The sequence below is a fragment of the Lithobates pipiens genome, unplaced genomic scaffold (assembly GCF_037356315.1).
Source record: "Lithobates pipiens isolate NorthernLeopardFrog02 unplaced genomic scaffold, aLitPip1_a1.2 Scaffold_84, whole genome shotgun sequence".
Lineage (NCBI taxonomy): Eukaryota > Metazoa > Chordata > Amphibia > Anura > Ranidae > Lithobates > Lithobates pipiens.
Genome location: NW_027507908.1, coordinates 726,638 through 747,177, shown reverse-complemented (window position 1 = coordinate 747,177; position 20,540 = coordinate 726,638). Strand labels below are relative to the sequence as shown.

The 20,540-nt window shown below is 48.1% G+C and overlaps 2 protein-coding genes across 2 annotated transcripts; both read left to right on the top strand.

Moving 5' to 3' along the window:
- Positions 1-274: 274 nt before the first annotated feature.
- On the top strand, positions 275-10,374 carry LOC143973594 (galectin-1-like). The gene is made up of 4 exons (XM_077474446.1): positions 275-364; positions 3,545-3,624; positions 9,501-9,660; positions 10,048-10,374. The coding sequence occupies exons 1-4, from the start codon at positions 353-355 to the stop codon at positions 10,189-10,191; spliced, it is 396 nt and encodes a 131-aa protein (XP_077330572.1). The 5' UTR covers positions 275-352; the 3' UTR covers positions 10,192-10,374.
- A 3,531-nt stretch (positions 10,375-13,905) lies between these two features.
- LOC143973597 (galectin-1-like) lies at positions 13,906-18,598 on the top strand. The gene is made up of 4 exons (XM_077474449.1): positions 13,906-13,926; positions 16,005-16,084; positions 16,951-17,110; positions 18,271-18,598. The coding sequence occupies exons 1-4, from the start codon at positions 13,915-13,917 to the stop codon at positions 18,412-18,414; spliced, it is 396 nt and encodes a 131-aa protein (XP_077330575.1). The 5' UTR covers positions 13,906-13,914; the 3' UTR covers positions 18,415-18,598.
- The last annotated feature ends 1,942 nt before the right edge of the window (positions 18,599-20,540 follow it).

The window sequence follows — 20,540 nt, the reverse complement described above, 5'->3', positions numbered from 1 at the left end:
AAGCTGAAGTGAGAAGCTGATTGGCTCCCATGCACAGCTGCACCAGGTTTTGCACTCTCCAGTCTTAGTAAATCTCCCCCCTTTGTGTTGTAGAAATGACTTTGAGGACGGTCATCTTTTGCCCCCTTGTTGTTTGTGGTGAGTGGTGACACCCCAGCAGAGTGACGATGGGCGCCCCATGCTCAGTCACACCCCATCCACATTTCATTCATTCTCTGTAATGAATTCTCAGTCCAGGGAGCGCTGGGCGGGGTGACTCCTCCCTCCTGACTGGCTCCGCCCCCAGCAGACCTCCTATATATGAAGAGGTAGAAGTGCAGGTGATCACAAGTTTGTCTGATAAGAAAGCAGCATGGCAGATAATGTGAGTACCGATGGAAGCTGCAAAAGCTGAGAAAATGGGTTGTGTGGGCTGAAGGCAGTGGTGGGTATAGTGCGGTATGGTGTGGGGAGGGTTGGGTTGCTGAGTATGGATGGTGGTGGGTATAGGGTTGATGGGTGAGGACATGGGGTGATGTAGGGCTGTTGGTAGGGTTGCCACATTGTCCCTTTAATCCAGTACACACATGAATTACACTCACTTGGTACCTTTATCTGCATTAAATCAGCCTCCGAACCCGTGTAATTCATGTGTCCTGGGTTAAAGGGATGATGTGGCAACCCTAGTTGTTGGGTGTGGGTATGGTGCAGTTGGTGTTTGGGCTGTCATGCAAATAGTGCTGTTGGGGATGGTAAGTGGAAGGAATAGGGTTTGAGAATGAAGGGTGGTAGGTATAGATTGGTATAGGGTTGCTGGGTCTGGGCAATGGTATGGTGCTGCTTCATGTGGTTAGTATGGTGTTGCTGGGTGTATAAATGATGACCTGCCTTTTAATATAAAGGGTGTAGTAAACATCCTCCCCTTCCCCCCCCTCTAGTATACAGGGTGTAATCCCCCCCCCTCTAGTATACAGGGTGTAATCCCCCCCCCTCTAGTATACAGGGTGTAATCCCCCCCCCCTCTAGTATACAGGGTGTAATCCCCCCCCCCTCTAGTATACAGGGTGTAATCCCCCCCCCCTCTAGTATACAGGGTGTAATCCCCCCCCTCTAGTATACAGGGTGTAATCCCCCCCCCCCTCTAGTATACAGGGTGTAATCCCCCCCCCCCTCTAGTATACAGGGTGTAATCCCCCCCCCTCTAGTATACAGGGTGTAATCCCCCCCCTCTAGTATACAGGGTGTAATCCCCCCCCTCTAGTATACAGGGTGTAATCCCCCCCCCTCTAGTATACAGGGTGTAATCCCCCCCTCTAGTATACAGGGTGTAATCCCCCCCCCCTCTAGTATACAGGGTGTAATCCCCCCCCCCCTCTAGTATACAGGGTGTAATCCCCCCCCTCTAGTATACAGGGTGTAATCCCCCCCCCCCTCTAGTATACAGGGTGTAATCCCCCCCTCTAGTATACAGGGTGTAATCCCCCCCCCTCTAGTATACAGGGTGTAATCCCCCCCCTCTAGTATACAGGGTGTAATCCCCCCCCCCTCTAGTATACAGGGTGTAATCCCCCCCCCCCTCTAGTATACAGGGTGTAATCCCCCCCCCTCTAGTATACAGGGTGTAATCCCCCCCCCCCTCTAGTATACAGGGTGTAATCCCCCCCCCTCTAGTATATAGGGTGTAATCCCCCCCCCCCTAGTATATAGGGTGTAATCCCCCCCCCTAGTATATAGGGTGTAATCCCCCCCCCTAGTATATAGGGTGTAATCCCCCCCCCAGTATATAGGGTGTAATCCCCCCCCCAGTATATAGGGTGTAATCCCCCCCCAGTATATAGGGTGTAATCCCCCCCCAGTATATAGGGTGTAATCCCCCCCCCTAGTATATAGGGTGTAATCCCCCCCCCTAGTATATAGGGTGTAATCCCCCCCCCCTAGTATATAGGGTGTAATCCCCCCCCTAGTATATAGGGTGTAATCCCCCCCCTAGTATATAGGGTGTAATCCCCCCCCCTAGTATATAGGGTGTAATCCCCCCCCCTAGTATATAGGGTGTAATCCCCCCCCCCTAGTATATAGGGTGTAATCCCCCCCCCTAGTATATAGGGTGTAATCCCCCCCCTAGTATATAGGGTGTAATCCCCCCCCTAGTATATAGGGTGTAATCCCCCCCCTAGTATATAGGGTGTAATCCCCCCCTAGTATATAGGGTGTAATAATCCCCCCCCCCTAGTATATAGGGTGTAATAATCCCCCCCCCCTAGTATATAGGGTGTAATAATCCCCCCCTAGTATATAGGGTGTAATCCCCCCCTAGTATATAGGGTGTAATCCCCCCCCCTAGTATATAGGGTGTAATCCCCCCCCCTAGTAAATAGGGTGTAATCCCCCCCCCTAGTAAATAGGGTGTAATCCCCCCCCTAGTATATAGGGTGTAATCCCCCCCCTAGTATATAGGGTGTAATCCCCCCCCCCTAGTATATAGGGTGTAATCCCCCCCCCTAGTATATAGGGTGTAATCCCCCCCCCCTAGTATATAGGGTGTAATCCCCCCCCCCTAGTATATAGGGTGTAATCCCCCCCTAGTATATAGGGTGTAATCCCCCCCCCCTAGTATACAGGGTGTAATAATCCCCCCCCCTAGTATACAGGGTGTAATAATCCCCCCCCCCTAGTATACAGGGTGTAATAATCCCCCCCCCTAGTATACAGGGTGTAATAATCCCCCCCCCTAGTATACAGGGTTTAATAATCCTCCCTCCCTCCCTCAATCCAGTATACAGGGTTTAATAATCCTCCCTCCCTCCCTCAATCCAGTATACAGGGTGTAATAATCCTCCCTCCCTCAATCCAGTATACAGGGTGTAATAATCCTCCCCCTGTACAGGGCCATCTTCAAGGCATCATGGGCCCATGGGCAGAGTAATTCTCTGGGGCCCCTACAAGCCTGTCCCAATTTTTATTTTATTTTGTGCACTCAAGAATAAAAGTATAAAGCCTCACTGTGCCCAACACTGCAGCCTCGCCATGGCGGAGGAAGAGAGATGGTGGACCAGATCATGACTGGAGGAAGAGGAGATCCAGAGATGAGTGTGAATAGCAGGCTGTTACAGCTTATATGAAATTGCCTCCGTTCTGCTCGCCGTCACACACAGCCCCGCCCCCTCCTGACCCCACGCCTGTGATAGACAGAATGCAGGTCCAATGCTGGGATGTTCTGCCTATCACAGGCGTGGGGTCAGGAGTGGGCGTGGCTGTGTGACGCAGAGCAGAGGCAATTTCATGTAAGCTGTAAGAGCCTGCTATTCGCACTCTCATCTCCGGATCTCCTCTTCCTCCCTCTGATCTCTTCCACCGGGAGACCAGCTCGCAATCAAGCATTTGAGGGCTGCAGTATACAATTCCACCCTGCAGTGCCGATATCGTCACTCTAGATATGACTGGCCCTGATTGGGGAGGGGGCCCCTCCATGTGTATCTGGGGCCCCTGGGCTGATCTCGGTAAGACAGCCCTGCCCCTCTAGTATACGGGTTTTGTAGTAAATTTTCTCCTTTCTCCCATACAGACGGTTGTCTTGTATAACTTCAGCCTCAAACCCGGTCACTCCGTGGAGGTGGGGGGCTTCATTCCAGAGGGATGTAAAAGGTAGGTGAAGATTTTATCCTCGGCTACTTATTGTATAATATTTACGTCTGATCTCTGTAATACTAGAATTTGCCAAATGTACAACTTACAGAAGTAGAAGTGTGCTCTGTGTACAATCCATCCTAATGACCCCTCACTGGGGATTTGGTCCCTCAAATAATACCAGACATCAAATTGATTTGATTGGAGCTAATTTAGCTTCAACATTTGTTGTCAAAATGTCATCCTGGATAAAACTTGTCTGACTTGTCAGCCATCATCTGAAATATAACTGACAATCCTGTGACTCCCATCTACGCTCTGTCTACCAGTCCTCCATCCCTTCACTGGTCTGACTGGCAGACCTCTTCCCTGCCATGGTACATACACCCCATGGGGGTTGGCTGAATTTCCAGGACTAATGGCCCTTCAGAGGATGGTGGCACCTTATGGATAGGGATGAGCTTCGTGTTGAACATACATTTGACTCGAACATCAGCTGTTCGGCAAATACCGAACGTTATGGGCCATTCGCTCCAAATTCGTGTGGTGCTCACGGCCCACAGTGCACTGCACCATCGCAGTGCATTGCTGGCTCATGATTGGCCAAGCATGCACTGTGACCCCGCATGCTTGGCCAATCACAGCGCTGGCAGCGAGGAGAGCCATGATTGGCCACAGGCATCCTGCCTGTGGCCAATCATAGCTCAGGCTGTGTAGTACACGCCCCACACTATATAAGGCTGCCAGCGTGGTGGCCTTGTGTAGTGTTGGCGTCTGTAGGAGTTAGTGGGTGTTCTGTGTACCTTCAGCACAGTATACACCATTCGTTATTGGACGATTTTGCGTTCTTGCTCTTCTGTAGTGGTTGTCTGCGTGCCCTGACAACAGTATACACCGTTATATCACCTACATAGCTCTTCTCTAATTGAGCCGTGTGTGTGTCACAATATACACTACCCAATTGCTGGTTTTCCCTTCAGGCCACTACCATGTCTGGAAGGCCAGCAAGGAGAGGCAGACAGGCATGAGCCGATAAAAGAGGGCAAACGGGCTCTGTCTAGAGACAACAGTGCTGGTCGTGGACGCGGTGCATCGTCGTCAGCACGTGGCTATGGGACATGCTTGTCCTTCTTTTCGGCAGCTGGACATGTTGAGCCGCAACCTGCCAACGACTTGGTAGAGTGGATGACCAAGCCCTCTTCATCCTCCTCATCCTCCTCATCCTCTCTCACCCAGGCTCAGGGTATTAGCAAAGCAGCTGCCAACGCATCGTCTTCCCTCCTCTCAATGTCATCATCAGTGACTCCTTCCCTAGACCCACCACATCCTCCTGAGGAGTCTCCTGAACTCTTTGAGCACAGTGTTGGGTACATGCTCCAGGAGGATGCCCAGTGTTTTGTAGGCTCTGATGATGATACCCAGCTAGAGGAAGGCAGTAGCTTGAGCGCAGAGAGAGGTGATGCTCAAGAAGGACAGAAATCTGGCAGTCATGTTCCACAAGCTACAGCATACTGCCAGGTTTACTCCAGTGATGAAGAGGGAGGGGATGATGAGGGCACTGACTCCACGTGGGTGCCTGGTAGGAGAGGAGGAGGAGACGGCACATGTCCAACTAGGCAGGATGCCCTCCGGGGGCCAGCTTAGGGGCAGCACACCAACTAAATCACACCTCAGAGCTCCGCCTGTGCAGGGCGCTGCCTCTGCACGTTATTCTAAAAGTTCTTTGGTGTGGGCCTTATTTGAGACGAGTGCATCCGATCGCACCGCTGCTATTTGCAACATATGTCTCAAATGTATCTCCCATGGCCAAAACATCAGCCGCTTGGGCACCACATGCTTGACCAGACATATGTTGACCTGCCATGCAGCTCGTTGGCAAGCGTACCTCAAAGACCCACACCAAAGAGCAAAGCGGACCTCTCCTTGCTCCTCATCAGCTGGGATCTCCAACCCCACTAGACCTTCAGTCCTCTCTGAAACCTGCTCTGAGAGGAATGAAGGTGTAGAATTAGGTGTGTCACAGCCAAGTGCTTCAGGGCACTCTGCTATCAGTACACCCACGTCCAATTATAGCAGGCAAATGTCCCTGCCCCAGCTGCTGGACCGTTGAAAGAAGTTCACTCCCAGCCATCCACATGCCCAGCGGTTGAATGCTAGCTTGGCTAATTGCTAGCACTTTAACTGCTGCCTTTTCAGTTGGTAGACTCGGCCCCCTTCCGTGAGTTTGTACAATGTGTGGTTCCTCAGTGGCAGGTCCCCAAACGCCACTTTTTCTCACGGAAGGCGATTCCGGCTCTCTACCACTGACCGCCCTGTCCAGCGAGGCAAGGACATAGCCTTCCACATGCCGGTAAAGTGCATATTACTGCTGACTTGTGGTCCAGCAGGCATGGACAGGGACGTTACCTGTGTTTCACGGCCCATTGGGTCACTCTTCTGGCAGCTGGGAAGGATGCAGGACAAGGTGCAGTAGTGTTGGAGGTGGTTCCACCACCACACCTCCAAAATGTTACTATTGGTTGTGACACACCTCTCCTCCACCACCTCTTCTTCTTCCTCCATGGCCTCTTCCAGTGCTCTGTCCTCAGAACCAGCGGTGCTCTGTAGGCGTTCCAGGGGCTACGCAAGTGTGCAGGCAAAACTATGCCATGCCGTGCTTGCGCTGGTTTGTTTGGGGGACAGGAGCCACACTGGGGCAGATATTTTGTCAGCTCTGCAGGGGCAGGCCGAGAGGTGGTTGACACCACGCCAGCTTAAGCCAGGAATGGTGGTTTGCGACAATGGCACCAACCTCCTCTCTGCCCTCTGATAGGGACAACTGACCCATGTGCCACGTGTGGCTCACGTCCTTAACCTGGTGGTGTAGCGGTTCTTGGGTAGGTACCCCGGCTTACAGGATGTCCTGAAGCAGGCCAGGAAAGTCTGTGCATTTCTGCCAATCATTTAATGCCTGTGCTCGGCTGGCTGAGCTCCAAAAGGAGTTGAACCTGCTCAAGCACCGCCTTATATGTGACATGCCCACCAGGTGGAACTCAACATTGGCCATGCTGCAGCGGCTGCACACGCAGCAGAGGGCCATCAATGAGTACCTGTGTGACTACGGCACCAGGACAGGGTCAGGGGAGCTCGGTTTTTTCTCACCACACCAGTGGGGCATGATCAGGGATGCATGCACTGTCCTGTCTCAACTTGAGGAGACCACAAGGATGGTGAGCGGTGACGGTGCATGCATCAGTGACACTGTACCTCTTGTCCACCTGTTGGCGCATTTGTTGCGTGGAATAATGGACAGGGCACTTGAGGCAGAACAGGGGCAGGAAGAAGATTTCCTTGCCTCTCAAGGCCCCCTTTATCCAGACGGTGTTCCTGCTGTGCCGCCCATCACACAGGAAGAGGATGAGGAGGATGATGATTGTGTCAGCATGGAGGTGGAGGCTGGCACTCAGCATCAGCAGCAGCCGTCTTGTAGGGATGGTTTACGGACTTGAACGTGGCTGGGAGGAGATAGCTGTGGATCATGTTGTCCTTAGTGACCCAGGCGACTCAGGACCAAATGCCCCAGCTAACCTAAGCTGCAAAGCCTGCAGAAGGATCCTCGTATTTTTCGGATCAAGGAGAGGGACAATTACTGGCTGGCCACTCCTTGATCCACGGTACAAGGGTAAGGTTGCCAACCTTATCTTGCCGTCACAGAGGATGAGGCATCTCCAGGAGGCCTTGCAGAAAGGTCTGTGCAACGTGTTCCCAGAGACTGGGAGGTTACGAACTCCTGGTCCTGGACAACATGTTGCTGAGGCATCGGTCAGAAGGAGCGGTGAAGGTGGCCGTCTGACTGATGCGTTCAGACAATTTTTTTTTTTTTTTTTTTTGTCTGCAGCCCCAAGGTATGCATCTGTACGCAACCATCGCCAGCATCTGATTTACATGGTGCAGGAATACCTAGGGGCAAGGTCAGACTTGGACACCTTTCCCACCGAAAATCCTCTGGCTTACTGGGTCTTGAAGATGGATCACTGGCCAGAGCTTGCACAGTATGCAATTTAGCTACTGGCCTGTCCTGCATCCAGCGTTCTTTCGGAACGCACCTTCAGTGCTGCTAGTGGCTTTGTTACCGATCACAGGGTGCGCCTGTCTACCGAATCAGTTGATCGACTGACCTTCATAAAGAAGAATCAGTCTCGGATCACCCACAGCTACCAAGCACCTGAAGCTGATGTAACTGAATATTTTTTTTTTTTTTTAAATATCACATCCCTTCAAGACTGCCGATGCTGAGTGACTGTCCTTTTTATGTTGATTGTCTATTCTCTTCCTCCTCCGCTGATATGTTGGAAGAACATTTTTGGTTCTGGGTGATGCCACCAGCCCAAGTTTAATTCCAATTTTTGATGCTTTTCAGCAGGGCTCATTCCTGCACCACAACTAGAGTATATGGGAGAGGTTGCAGTGTTGTGGCACCAGTGCCTAAGGCCCAATTTTTCAACCCCTGTTTAACAGGGGCATGTAATTACAATTCTTGATATAATAGTTCACAGCAGGGCGCTCCAGCGCCCAGCAAGAGTCACTTTGAGGGCTTACAATGTTGTGGCAAAACCAACACCTTGTTCCGCCATTTCTGCAGAGCATATAGGGCAGGCCCCTACTTTCAAACATCCAACTTGCAAACATCTCCTACTTGCAAACGGAAGGAGACAACAGCAAGTGAGATGAAAAAAGACGGACGGCAAAACAAATTATACAGGGGTGATAACCCTTCCCTATGTTTTCCAAAGAGCTTAAAAATAGACTGGAGCTACACTTTAAAAATGTACCAGTTGAAAATTACAAACAGATTCTACTTAACACAACAAACCTACACAGTCCCTGTCTTGTTTGCACCGCCTGTATACTGCTGTTCTGAGTATATAGGGCCTGGGGGCCACACGTATTTCTTTTTTTTTTTTTTTTTTTAAATATGGGTACGGGATTCCCCTTAATATCCGTACAAGACTCAAAGGGGCTGGTAATGGGCGGGGGGGCTACCCATGCCATTTTTCTCAATGATTTTCATCCATATTGCCGGAACTAGATATAACATTAAAACCGCAAGCAGTTTTAAATGACGTTATTTCTGTTAAATGTCATTTTGTGCAGGGACTGTTCTAAACACGTGGCACTTCACAGGCATACTATAGACACCCCTGGCACGATATTTACTTATTTTATTTTTTCACTTTAATCGTCATTAAAATCAGTGCTCCCGCCAAAACGGCCATTTTTAAAAACATTTTAAGCATTAACCCATGTCCCCTGGGGCAGGAGCTAGGTCCCCAAACCCTTTTTAGGACAGTATCTTGCATAATGGCCATTAAAATTAGCACTTTTAATTTCGACCGTTCGAGTCCCATAGACTTCAATGGGGTTCTAAAGTTTGTACGAATTTTCGGTCCGTTCGAAAGTTCTGGTGCGAACCGAGAGGGGTGTTCGGCTCATCCCTACTTATGGAAGTGATGTGAACAAAACAAAAATTAAATAAACTTTTTATATTTATAATTTAGGATTTGGCTTTTAATTTCTGTAGCCATTTTTCTCCCTGGGGACTGTTTGGGCAGATATCTCTTGAGAAAGGGCACAAAGTAGTAGTGGCTCTCCTTTCTCCCTCTCACTATTGGGATGGATGGGAGAAGAGAGCCGAGACTAGTCTTCAATGACTTCACTGTTTTTGACCATCCAGGATGAATTGTTCCATAGTGGCTACAACTCTAAATGTCAGTGAGGGAATATTAGCTGATATCATGTAAATTCATAATGTGGGGGATGGTGAAGTACCCATGGGAGGACCACTGGTGAATGACTTGAGTACGATATCCAACAAGGTCAGCTGAGCAGAATAATTGCTGTTTCCGTCTTTCTAGGTTTTCCATAAACTTGGGAAAAGATGAAAAGAATATAGTGCTGCACTTTAACCCTCGCTTTGATGAGCGCAAGATAATCCTGAACTCTATGGTGGACGATGTCTATGGAGAGGAGCTGAAGGAAAGCGTCTTCCCCTTCCAGGAGGGGTCAGACATCACGGTAGGTCTATGTTGGATGGGGCAAAGTGGTATCCTTGTGAATATTGGGCACATATCTCTGAATGATGGCTGAGGTGAAGGGTATAAAGGATTTGCTATGATGGTCACCCCTTCAGCTCATTCCATGAAGGATGAGGACCTCCCGCATAGAAGATCCAATTGATTCCATCATGCTACCATTGTGTGCTATTATATACCACCTAACATGGTTGCTGCTGGTCTGATTGGGGGGGGGGGCAATAGAGGAAATGTGTGACATTGAAGTGTACATGGGGGGGAATAAGAAGAATGTGTGTGTGTTGACTCTGAATAATTGTATTCTCATTTACCCTCAAGTCAGTCATTTGTAGATCACTTATTGACTTTTTTTTTTTTTTTTTTCTTGCAGGTTTACTTCCAGTTTGAGCAAGACATGATCACCATACATCTACCTACCGGAAATCCTCTCTCATTTCCAGTCCGCTTTCCCATAGAGGTGATCTCCTACTTGTCTTTGGTGGACCTCCAGCTCAAATCCATCACATTCAAATGAAGAATCCCACAGATTAACCACCTGTCCCCCACATGTCCCTATCCAGGATCTGTGAAATGTCCATAGTGGCCAAAGATTCTTATCTTGTAACTCTGTTCCTGCTGCTCATGTAGCCATACATTGTGCTTTACCCAGTACTAGAAATGGATTTCATACACCTTTCAAATAAAATCAAACAAGCTCCATTGTGTCTTTTTTTTTTTTTTTTTTTTCTTTTTTTTTTTTCATTTTTGGGGGGGTGGCGGTGGTAGAAACATTTGTGCAGCTGTCTTTCAAATGCAGTGACATAAAATTTGTTTTGGGGGTTCTATGTAATTTTCGATCTCTTGTCAAGATCCCAACGGTGAAAAAAAAGTGATAACTCTTGCTGTTTTTAATTGTGCAGCTCTAACAAGATCTATGGCATCTCTTCAGCTTTGAAGCCTGGCTAATAGAACTGGTCAGGATTCCACCCCCTTGGTTTTCAAAGCCCCCAGCTGTCGGCACAAAACATGTCCCAGTTTGAGGACCTGCCATCTTTACAGCTAAAGTGCCAACAGTTGCTCAGCAATGTCTTGCTAACTCAGTGAAGTTGGTCTTTTGACTGCAAAATTAGGCCCTCTCTCATTTGTTCCCAGCGTTTGGGAGTTCCCGTCTTATAACCACAATCTGTCCTCTTGCCCTGGCCAGAGCAGGGTTTTGCATTTTGGCTGTGCCAAAAACCTACCTTAATTAGGGAGGTTGGGACTAGAGGATCTCCTCCAGTATAACCTATAAAGGGGAAGTCTTCCCACCCCCACAGAGGGCAGCTCAGATTTAGGAGCCATCTCCCTGGCGCTGCCAACCTTCTCACTTTGGGCTTGGGAAGCATGACTGAGGGACCTGCCGAAGCGGTTCTCTATATTCTTCCCCCCCCCCCCCCCTACCAAATTAACCAGATAAACTCCTTTCATCTGGAGTTGAAAGGCCATAGCAGCCTTTTATTACAAAACAATTAAATACCCAGCACCCCGTTCAAAGACCCAATAGACCCCTGTCTGCTACTATGACAAGAAAATAACAGCCTCAAATTGAATGGCCGTCTAAAACCTAAATCCTGAAAAACCTGCTACATATACCCCCAGCACCTGAAGAAAATAGGAAGCACCCTCAGACCAACACAAACAAGGGAGGGTGGGGGAAACATCTCTGACGAACTCAGAAAAAAAATCCCCCCCCCCCCCACCTCCTCCCTCAAAATACCCCTCAGCTCTGCAACCCACCAATCTGGTAAGCGGAATACTACTTTCAAAATCGCATCACTAAATACCCCACCTCCTCTGCATGCCCCAGTCACGCTGCCCCCTCCTAGTTTCACTCACCTTCAGGCACCCCAGATGTTTTGGAACTACATTTCCCATGATGCTCAACTACACTGCAGAGTGCAAGAGCATCATGGGAAATGTAGTTCCAAAACATCTGGGGTGCCAAGGTTCGTCATCATTTGGGAGGGTCTGTTATACACATGACTAGGGCACCACCAATGTCCACAACACCATGGTAATCACTACCTATCCCCAAATTAAACACTTGTACCCAAATAATGAGGCCACGTTTGGAGAAAATGTGAATGCATTGGCTAACACACCGTTATCTGAGATGCAACACAGAACTCCATACATTAGATGGTCCCTACTAAAAACTATTCAAGGAAATCTGAATGTCTCTGAAGACCTCAATCATCATAACCTTATGACTAGCGAGATTAAATGCAGGCTGGGTGTTCTGTTCTAATCTACTCCTTTTTTTTATATCGAGTACAGAACTAAGGATCATTTTGTGCTACTAAATGGTATGGAATTTGATAGACCCCACCACAGCAACAATAGATCCCCCAACACATGACAGACCTCCCCCCAGCAACAATAGACCCCCACAAAAAAAAAAATTGATTCCCAGTGACAATAGATCCCCACAGTAGTCTTCAATAGAATACATTCAGTGCTGGAGGTTCCGGAGATGCGTTCTCCCCCCACATTCCCACTGAAAAAAAGGGCCTGGTTACCTTCATCAAAACAAAAAAATCTCTGCCCTCCTCTACAGCTCCCCTTTTAGAAAAAGCCATCCTCTAGAGATGGGGCATGGGAGCGAGATGCCCCAGAGCTACTAAGACGTAGGGATGAGCTCAGGCGTGTTCGCATGTCCATGTGCAGAGCCCGCCAGGAAGTCGGCGCAGCGCTGCGCTAATCACAGGCAGTGAGACATTGCCCGATCTCTGCAGCCGCACATCGGGGCAGCGTCTCACTGCCTGTGATTAGCGCAGCACGGTGCCGACTTCCTGGCGGGCTCTGCACATGGACCATGCGAACACGCCGGAGCTCATCCCTATTAAGACGTCACCTCCTGACCTGCATTATTCATCTAAAGGGCCCTTTCCAGGGCTGAAGCCCCAGACCAGGTGGTGCAGACCATGGGAGGTCTGGGCAGAGTCCTCTTATGTGAGAAGTGGTGGAAACCAGGGAATGTGTGTGCCATCTGGGAGCATGCCCTCCTGGACAGAGGGATATTGGGAAGTGACTGACATACTATAGAACAGAGTTTCTCAACCCCACTCCTCAAGGTGCCCCAACAGGTCATGTTTTCAGGATTTCCCTCAGACGGAACAGCTGTGGTAATTACTAAGGCAGTGAAACTGATTAAATCACCTGTGCAAAATAATGGAGAGCCTGAAAACATGACCTGTTGAGGCGCCCTGAGGATTGGAGTTGAGAAACATACATTGCAAGCCACCCATAGCCTGGTGCACAGACATTGCAAGCCACCCATAGCCTGGTGCACAGACATTGCAAGCCACCCATAGCCTGGTGCACAGACATTGCAAGCCACCCATAGCCTGGTGCACAGACATTGCAAGCAACCCATAGCCTGGTGCACATACATTGCAAGCCACCCATAGCCTGGTGCACATACATTGCAAGCCACCCATAGCCTGGTGCACATACATTGCAAGCCACCCATAGCCAGGTGCACAGACATTGCAAGCCACCCATAACCAGGTGCACATACATTGCAAGCCACCCATAGCCTGGTGCACAGACATTGCAAGCCACCCATAGCCAGGTGCACAGACATTGCATGCCACCCATAGCCAGATGCACAGACATTGCAAGCCACCCGTACCCAAGAGTACAATTGCCCCACCCTGCCCATTCCCAGGTGCAGAGATGTCCCACACCACTCATAGCCATGTACACAGACATCACATACTGCCCATAGCCTGCGAGGTGGGGGGCAGGGAATGGAAATTGTTACTTTGGGGTCGGTTTACTAAAACTGGAGAGTAGAGAATCCGGTGCAGCTCTGCATAGCAACCAATCGGCTTCCAGGATTTTTTTTGGCAAAGCTTAATTGATGAAGCTGAAGTGAGAAGCTGATTGGCTCCCATGCACAGCTGCACCAGGTTTTGCACTCTCCAGTCTTAGTAAATCTCCCCCTTTGTGTTGTAGAAATGACTTTGAGGACGGTCATCTTTTGCCCCCTTGCTGTTTGTGGTGAGTGGTGACACCCCAGCAGAGTGACGATGGGCGCCCCATGCTCAGTCACACCCCATCCACATTTCATTCATTCTCTGTAATGAATTCTCAGTCCAGGGAGAGCTGGGCGGGGTGACTCCTCCCTCCTGACTGGCTCCGCCCCCAGCAGACCTCCTATATATGAAGAGGTAGAAGTGCAGCTCATCACAAGTTTGTCGGATAAGGAAGCAGCATGGCAGATAATGTGAGTATGAGTACCGATGGAAGCTGCAAAAGCTGAGAAAATGGGTGGTGTGGTGTGGGGAGGGTTGGGTTGCTGAGTATGGATGGTGGTGGGTATAGGGTTGATGGGTTAGGACAATGGATGATGTAGGGCTGTTGGTAGGGTTGCCACATCATCCCTTTAATCCAGGACACACATTAAGTACACTCACTTGGTACCTTTTTATCTGCATTAAATCAGCCTCAGAACCTGTGTAATTCATATGTGTCCTGTGTTAAAGGGATGATGTGGCAACCCTAGTTGTTGGGTGTGGGTATGGTGCTGTTGGTGTTTTGGGCTGTCATGCAAATAGTGCTGTTGGGGATGGTAAGTGGAAGGAATAGGGTTTGAGAATGAAGGGTGGTAGGTATAGATTGGTATAGGGTTGCTGGGTCTGGGCAATGGTGGTATGGTGCTGCTTCATGTGGTTGTTATGGTGTTGCTGGGTGTATAAATGATGACCTGTCTTTAATCTAAATGGTGTTATAAACACCCCCCCCCCCCAGTATACTGGGTGTAATAATCATCCGCCCTCCCCTCGCCCCCTCTAGTATACAGGGTGTAATAATCATCCGCCCTCCCCTCGCCCCCTCTAGTATACAGGGTGTAATAATCATCTGCCCTCCCCTCGCCCCCTCTAGTATACAGGGTGTAATAATCATCCTCCCTCCCCTCGCCCCCTCTAGTATACAGGGTGTAATAATCATCCGCCCTCCCCTCGCCCCCTCTAGTATACAGGGTGTAATAATCATCTGCCCTCCCCTCGCCCCCTCTAGTATACAGGGTGTAATAATCATCTGCCCTCCCCTCGCCCCCTCTAGTATACAGGGTGTAATAATCATCCTCCCTCCCCCCCCTCTAGTATACAGGGTGTAATAATCATCCTCCCCCCCCCTCTAGTATACAGGGTGTAATAATCATCCTCTTCTCCCCCCCTCTAGTATACAGGGTGTAATAATCATCCTCTTCTCCCCCCCCCCCTCTAGTATACAGGGTGTAATAATCATCCTCTTCTCCCCCCCCCTCTAGTATACAGGGTGTAATAATCATCCTCTTCTCCCCCCCCCCCTCTAGTATACAGGGTGTAATAATCATCCTCTTCTCCCCCCCCCCTCTAGTATACAGGGTGTAATAATCATCCTCTTCTCCCCCCCCCCTCTAGTATACAGGGTGTACTAATCATCCTCTTCTCCCCCTCCCCCCTCTAGTATACAGGGTGTAATAATCATCCTCTTCTCCCCCTCCCCCCTCTAGTATACAGGGTGTAATAATCATCCTCTTTCCTCCCCCCCCCCCTAGTATACAGGGTGTAATAATCATCCCCCCCTCTAGTATACAGGGTGTAATAAGCATCCCCCTGTATAGGGCCATCTTCACAGCATCATGGGCCCCTGGGCAGAGTAATTCTCTGGGGCCCCTCCAAGCTTGTCCCAATTTTTTATTTTAATTTTTTCACTCGAGAATAAAAGTATAAAGCCTCACTGTGCCCATCACTGCAGCCTCGCCATGGCGGAGGAAGAGAGATGGTGGACCGGATCATGACTGGAGGAAGAGGAGATCCAGAGATGAGTGTGAATAGCAGGCTCTTACAGCTTATATGAAATTGCCTCGGCTCTGCTCGCCGTCACACACAGCCCCGCCCCTCCTGACCCCGTGCCTGTGATAGACAGAATGCAGGTCCAATAATGGGATGTTCTGTCTATCACAGGCGTGGGGTCAGGAGGGGGCGGGGCTGTGTGATGCAGAGCAGAGGCAATTTCATGTAAGCTGTAACAGCCTGCTATTTGCACTCTCATCTCTGGATCTCCTCTTCCTCCATCTGATCTCTTCCACCGGGGTGATCACCAGGAGACCGGCTCTCAATTAACCATTTGAGGGCTGCAGTATACAATTCCACCCTGCAGTGTCGATATTGTCATTCTAGATACGACTGGCCCTGTTTGGGGGGGGGGGGGGGGGTGCCCATGTGCATCTGGGGCCCCTGGGCTGATCTCAGTAAGACGGCCCTGCCCCTCTAGTATACGGGTTTTGTAGTAAATTTTCTCCTTTCTCCCATACAGACGGTTGTCTTGTATAACTTCAGCCTCAAACCCGGTCACTCCATGGAGGTGGGGGGCTTCATTCCGGAGGGATGTAAAAGGTAGGTGAAGCTTTTATCCTTGGCTACTTATTGTATAATATATACGTCTGATCTCTGTATAATACTAGAATTTGCCAAATGTACAACTTACAGAAGTAGAAGTGTGCTCTGTGTACAATCCATCCTACTGACCCCTCACTGGGGATTTGGTCCCTTAAATAATACCAGACATCAAATTGATTTGATTGGAGCAAATTTAGCTTCAACATTTGTGACAAAATGTCATCCTGGATAAAACTTGTCCAACTTGTCAGCCATCATCTGAAATATGACAACTGACAATCCTGTGACTCCCATCTACACTCTCTGTCTACCAGTCCTCCATCCCTCCACTGGTCTGATTTGGCAGACCTCTTCCCTGCCATGGTACATACACCCCATGGGGGTTGGCTGAATTTCCGCAACTTCTGGTCCTTCAGAGGATGGTGACACCTTATGGAAGTGATGTGAACAAAAAAATAAAACTTTATATTTATAATTTAGGATTTGGCTTTTAATTTCTGTAGCCCTTTTTCTCCCTGGGGATCTCAAAGCACTTTATCTACTGTTGGGGCAGATATCTCTTGAGAAAGGGCACAAAGTAGTAGTGACACTCTGCTCTCCTTTCTCCCTCTCACTATTGGGATGGATGGGAGAAGAGAGCCGAGACTAGTCTTCAATGACTTCACTGTTTTTGACCATCCAGGATGAATTGTTCCATAGTGGCTACAACTCTAAATGTCAGTGAGGGAATATTAGCTGATATCATGTAAATTCATAATGTGGGGGATGGTGAAGTATCCATGGGAGGACCACTGGTGAATGACTTGAGTACAATATCCAACAAGGTCAGCTGAGCAGAATAATTGCTGTTTCCGTCGTTCTAGGTTTTCCATAAACTTGGGAAAAGATGAAAAGAATATAGTGCTGCACTTTAACCCTCGCTTTGATGAGCGCAAGATAATCCTGAACTCTATGGTGGACGATGTCTATGGAGAGGAGCTGAAGGAAAGCGTCTTCCCCTTCCAGGAGGGGTCAGACATCACAGTAGGTCTATGTTGGATGGGGCAAAGTGGTATCCTTGTGCATATTGGGCACATATCTCTGAATGATGGGTTAGGTGAAGGGTATAAAGGATGATAATCAGGAAGAACACAGTGCTACAAAGAGCTCGGAGGGTGCTGCTCACCCCTATCAAATCGTAAAATGGAGCAAGTTCTCCAAAGGAAATAAAGTTGTAAGTTATAATACTTAGTGGTGGAGTTCCCCCATAGGGTAATGTTTCAGTTTCCTTCACATATCTGGGATGTTACCCGGTCCGTATGTTCCGCCAAGATGCCAAGAAGAGGGAGTGGAGTCGGAAAACCAGAGGCGTGGCTCGCGGGAAGTCACACGGATACCGTACCCCCCATAAATATAGGAAGTAGGTGCTTGTATAGGCGGCCGGCCAGTGTGGTAAGCTACATCTGTGATAGAAATCTCAACATGAATAGAATCAAAATTCCTTTGGAAGCACACCATTGGGTAAATCATATTAACAAAAATTAGATAATCCCAATACAAAGAACACTTGATAGATTCATGAGTGTAATTTTGTTTTTATTAACAGACCATCTCTGAAGAAGACCCTAAGTGGTTGAAACGCGTTAGAACTATATTTCTACTGTTATTACTTCATACAGTGTATTTATAGCTAAGTCTGTTCAGTGTATGTCCATTGATAATATTGTATTCTGTATATAAGAGCTTGTTTTTAAGTGTTCAGGTGGAGCTCATGTTTTTATCCAATATTAAACATTTTTTCATATTAATTTGACATGCATCTATCTTTGTTTTTTGCTGCCTAAAAACCCCGCTGGTGGGGGAACTTGTTCCATTTTTCAAGGGTATAAAGGATTTGCTATGATGGTCACCCCTTCAGCTCATTCCATGAAGGATGAGGACCTCCCGCATAGAAGATCCAATTGATTCCATCCATCACGCTACCATTGTGTGCTATTATATACCACCTAGCAAATGGTTGCTGCTGGTCTGATCGGGGGGAGGGGGGGGGGGGGCAATAGAGGAAATAATGTGACATTGAAGTGTACATGGGGGATAAGAAAAAGTGTGTGTTGACTCTGAATAATTGTATTCTCATTTACCCTCAAGTCAGTCATTTGTAGATCACTTATTGACTTTTTTTCTTTTTTTTTTCTTTCTTGCAGGTTTACTTCCAGTTTGAGCAAGACATGATCACCATACATCTACCTACCGGAAATCCTCTCTCATTTCCAGTCCGCTTTCCCATAGAGGTGATCTCCTACTTGTCTTTGGTGGACCTCCAGCTCAAATCCATCACATTCAAATGAAGAATCCCACAGAGGAACCGCCTGTCCCCCCACATGTCCCTATCCAGGATCTGTGAAATGTCCATAGTGGCCAAAGATTCTTATCTTGTAACTCTGTTCCTGCTGCTCATGTAGCCATACATTGTGCTTTACCCAGTACTAGAAATGGATTTCATACACCTTTCAAATAAAATCAAACAAGCTCCATTGTGTGTGTTTTTTTTCATTTTTTGGGGGGGTGGCGGGGGTAGAAACATTTGTGCAGCTGTCTTTCAAATGCAGTGTGACATAAAATATTGCAACAACCACTTATTTGTTTTGGGGGTTCTATGTAATTTTCGATCTCTTGTCAAGATCCCAAAGGTGAAAAAAAAATGTGATAACTCTTGCTGTTTTTAATTGTGCAGCTCTAACAAGATCTATGGCATCTCTTCAGCTTTGAAGCCTGGCTAATAGAACTGGTCAGGATTCCACCCCCTTGGTTTTCAAAGCCCCCAGCTGTCGGCACAAAACATGTCCCAGTTTGAGGACCTGCCATCTTTACAGCTAAAGTGCCAACAGTTGCTCAGCAATGTCTTGCTAACTCAGTGAAGTTGGTCTTTTGACTGCAAAATTAGGCCCTCTCTCATTTGTTCCCAGCGTTTGGGAGTTCCCGTCTTATAACCACAATCTGTCCTCTTGCCCTGGCCAGAGCAGGGTTTTGCATTTTGGCTGTGCCAAAAACCTACCTTAATTAGGGAGGTTGGGACTAGAGGCTCTCCTCCAGTATAACCTATAAAGTGGAAGTCTTCCCACCCCCGCAGAGGGCAGCTCAGATTTAGGAGCCATCTCCCTGGCGCTGCCAACCTTCTCACTTTGGGCTTGGGAAGCATGACTGAGGGACCTGCCGAAGCGGTTCTCTATATTCTTCCCCCCCCCCTACCAAATTAACCAGATAAACTCCTTTCATCTGGAGTTGAAAGGCCATAGCAGCCTTTTATTACAAAACAATTAAATACCCAGCACCCCGTTCAAAGACCCAATAGACCCCTGTCTGCTACTATGACAAGAAAATAACAGCCTCAAATTGAATGGCTGTCTAAAACCTAAATCCTGAAAAACCTGCTACATATACCCCCAGCACCTGAAGAAAATAGGAAGCACCCTCAGACCAACACAAACAAGGGAGGGTGGGGGAAACATCTCTGACGAACTCAGAAAAAAAAAATCCTCCTCCCTCAAAATACCCCTCAGCTCTGCAACCCACCAATCTGGTAAGCGGAATACTACCTTCAAAATCGCACCACTAAATACCCCACCTCCTCTGCATGCCCCAGTCACGCTGCCCCCTCCTAGTTTCACTCACCTCCAGGCCACATACTGACAATTCATCATAGTTGCATAGGTCAGTGATGGTGAACTTTGGCACCCCAGATGTTTTGGAACTACATTTCCCAAGATGCTCAACTACACTGCAGAGTGCAAGAGCATCATGGGAAATGTAGTTCCAAAACATCTGGGGTGCCAAGGTTCGTCATCATTTGGGAGGGTCTGTTATACACATGACTAGGGCACCACCAATGTCCACAACACCATGGTAATCACTACCTATCCCCAAATTAAACACTTGTACCCAAATAATGAGGCCACGTTGGAGAAAATGTGAATGCATTGGCCATTTATTAACAAATAACCAAAAAATTAACATTCCTTAAAACAAACAATAATATTCATAATCAAATAACAATAAGATAAAGGTTGCTGGCCTTAGGAGTCACAATGAACCAACATCAAGTTTGGATTGTGTGCTATTATATACCGCCTAGCAAATGGTTGCTGCTGGTCTGATCGGGGGGGGGGGGGCAATAGAGGAAATAATGTGACATTGAAGTGTACATGGGGGATAAGAAAAAGTGTGTGTTGACTCTGAATAATTGTATTCTCATTTACCCTCAAGTCAGTCATTTGTAGATCACTTATTGACTTTTTTTTTTTTTTTTTTCTTGCAGGTTTACTTCCAGTTTGAGCAAGACATGATCACCATACATCTACCTACCGGAAATCCTCTCTCATTTCCAGTCCGCTTTCCCATAGAGGTGATCTCCTACTTGTCTTTGGTGGACCTCCAGCTCAAATCCATCACATTCAAATGAAGAATCCCACAGAGG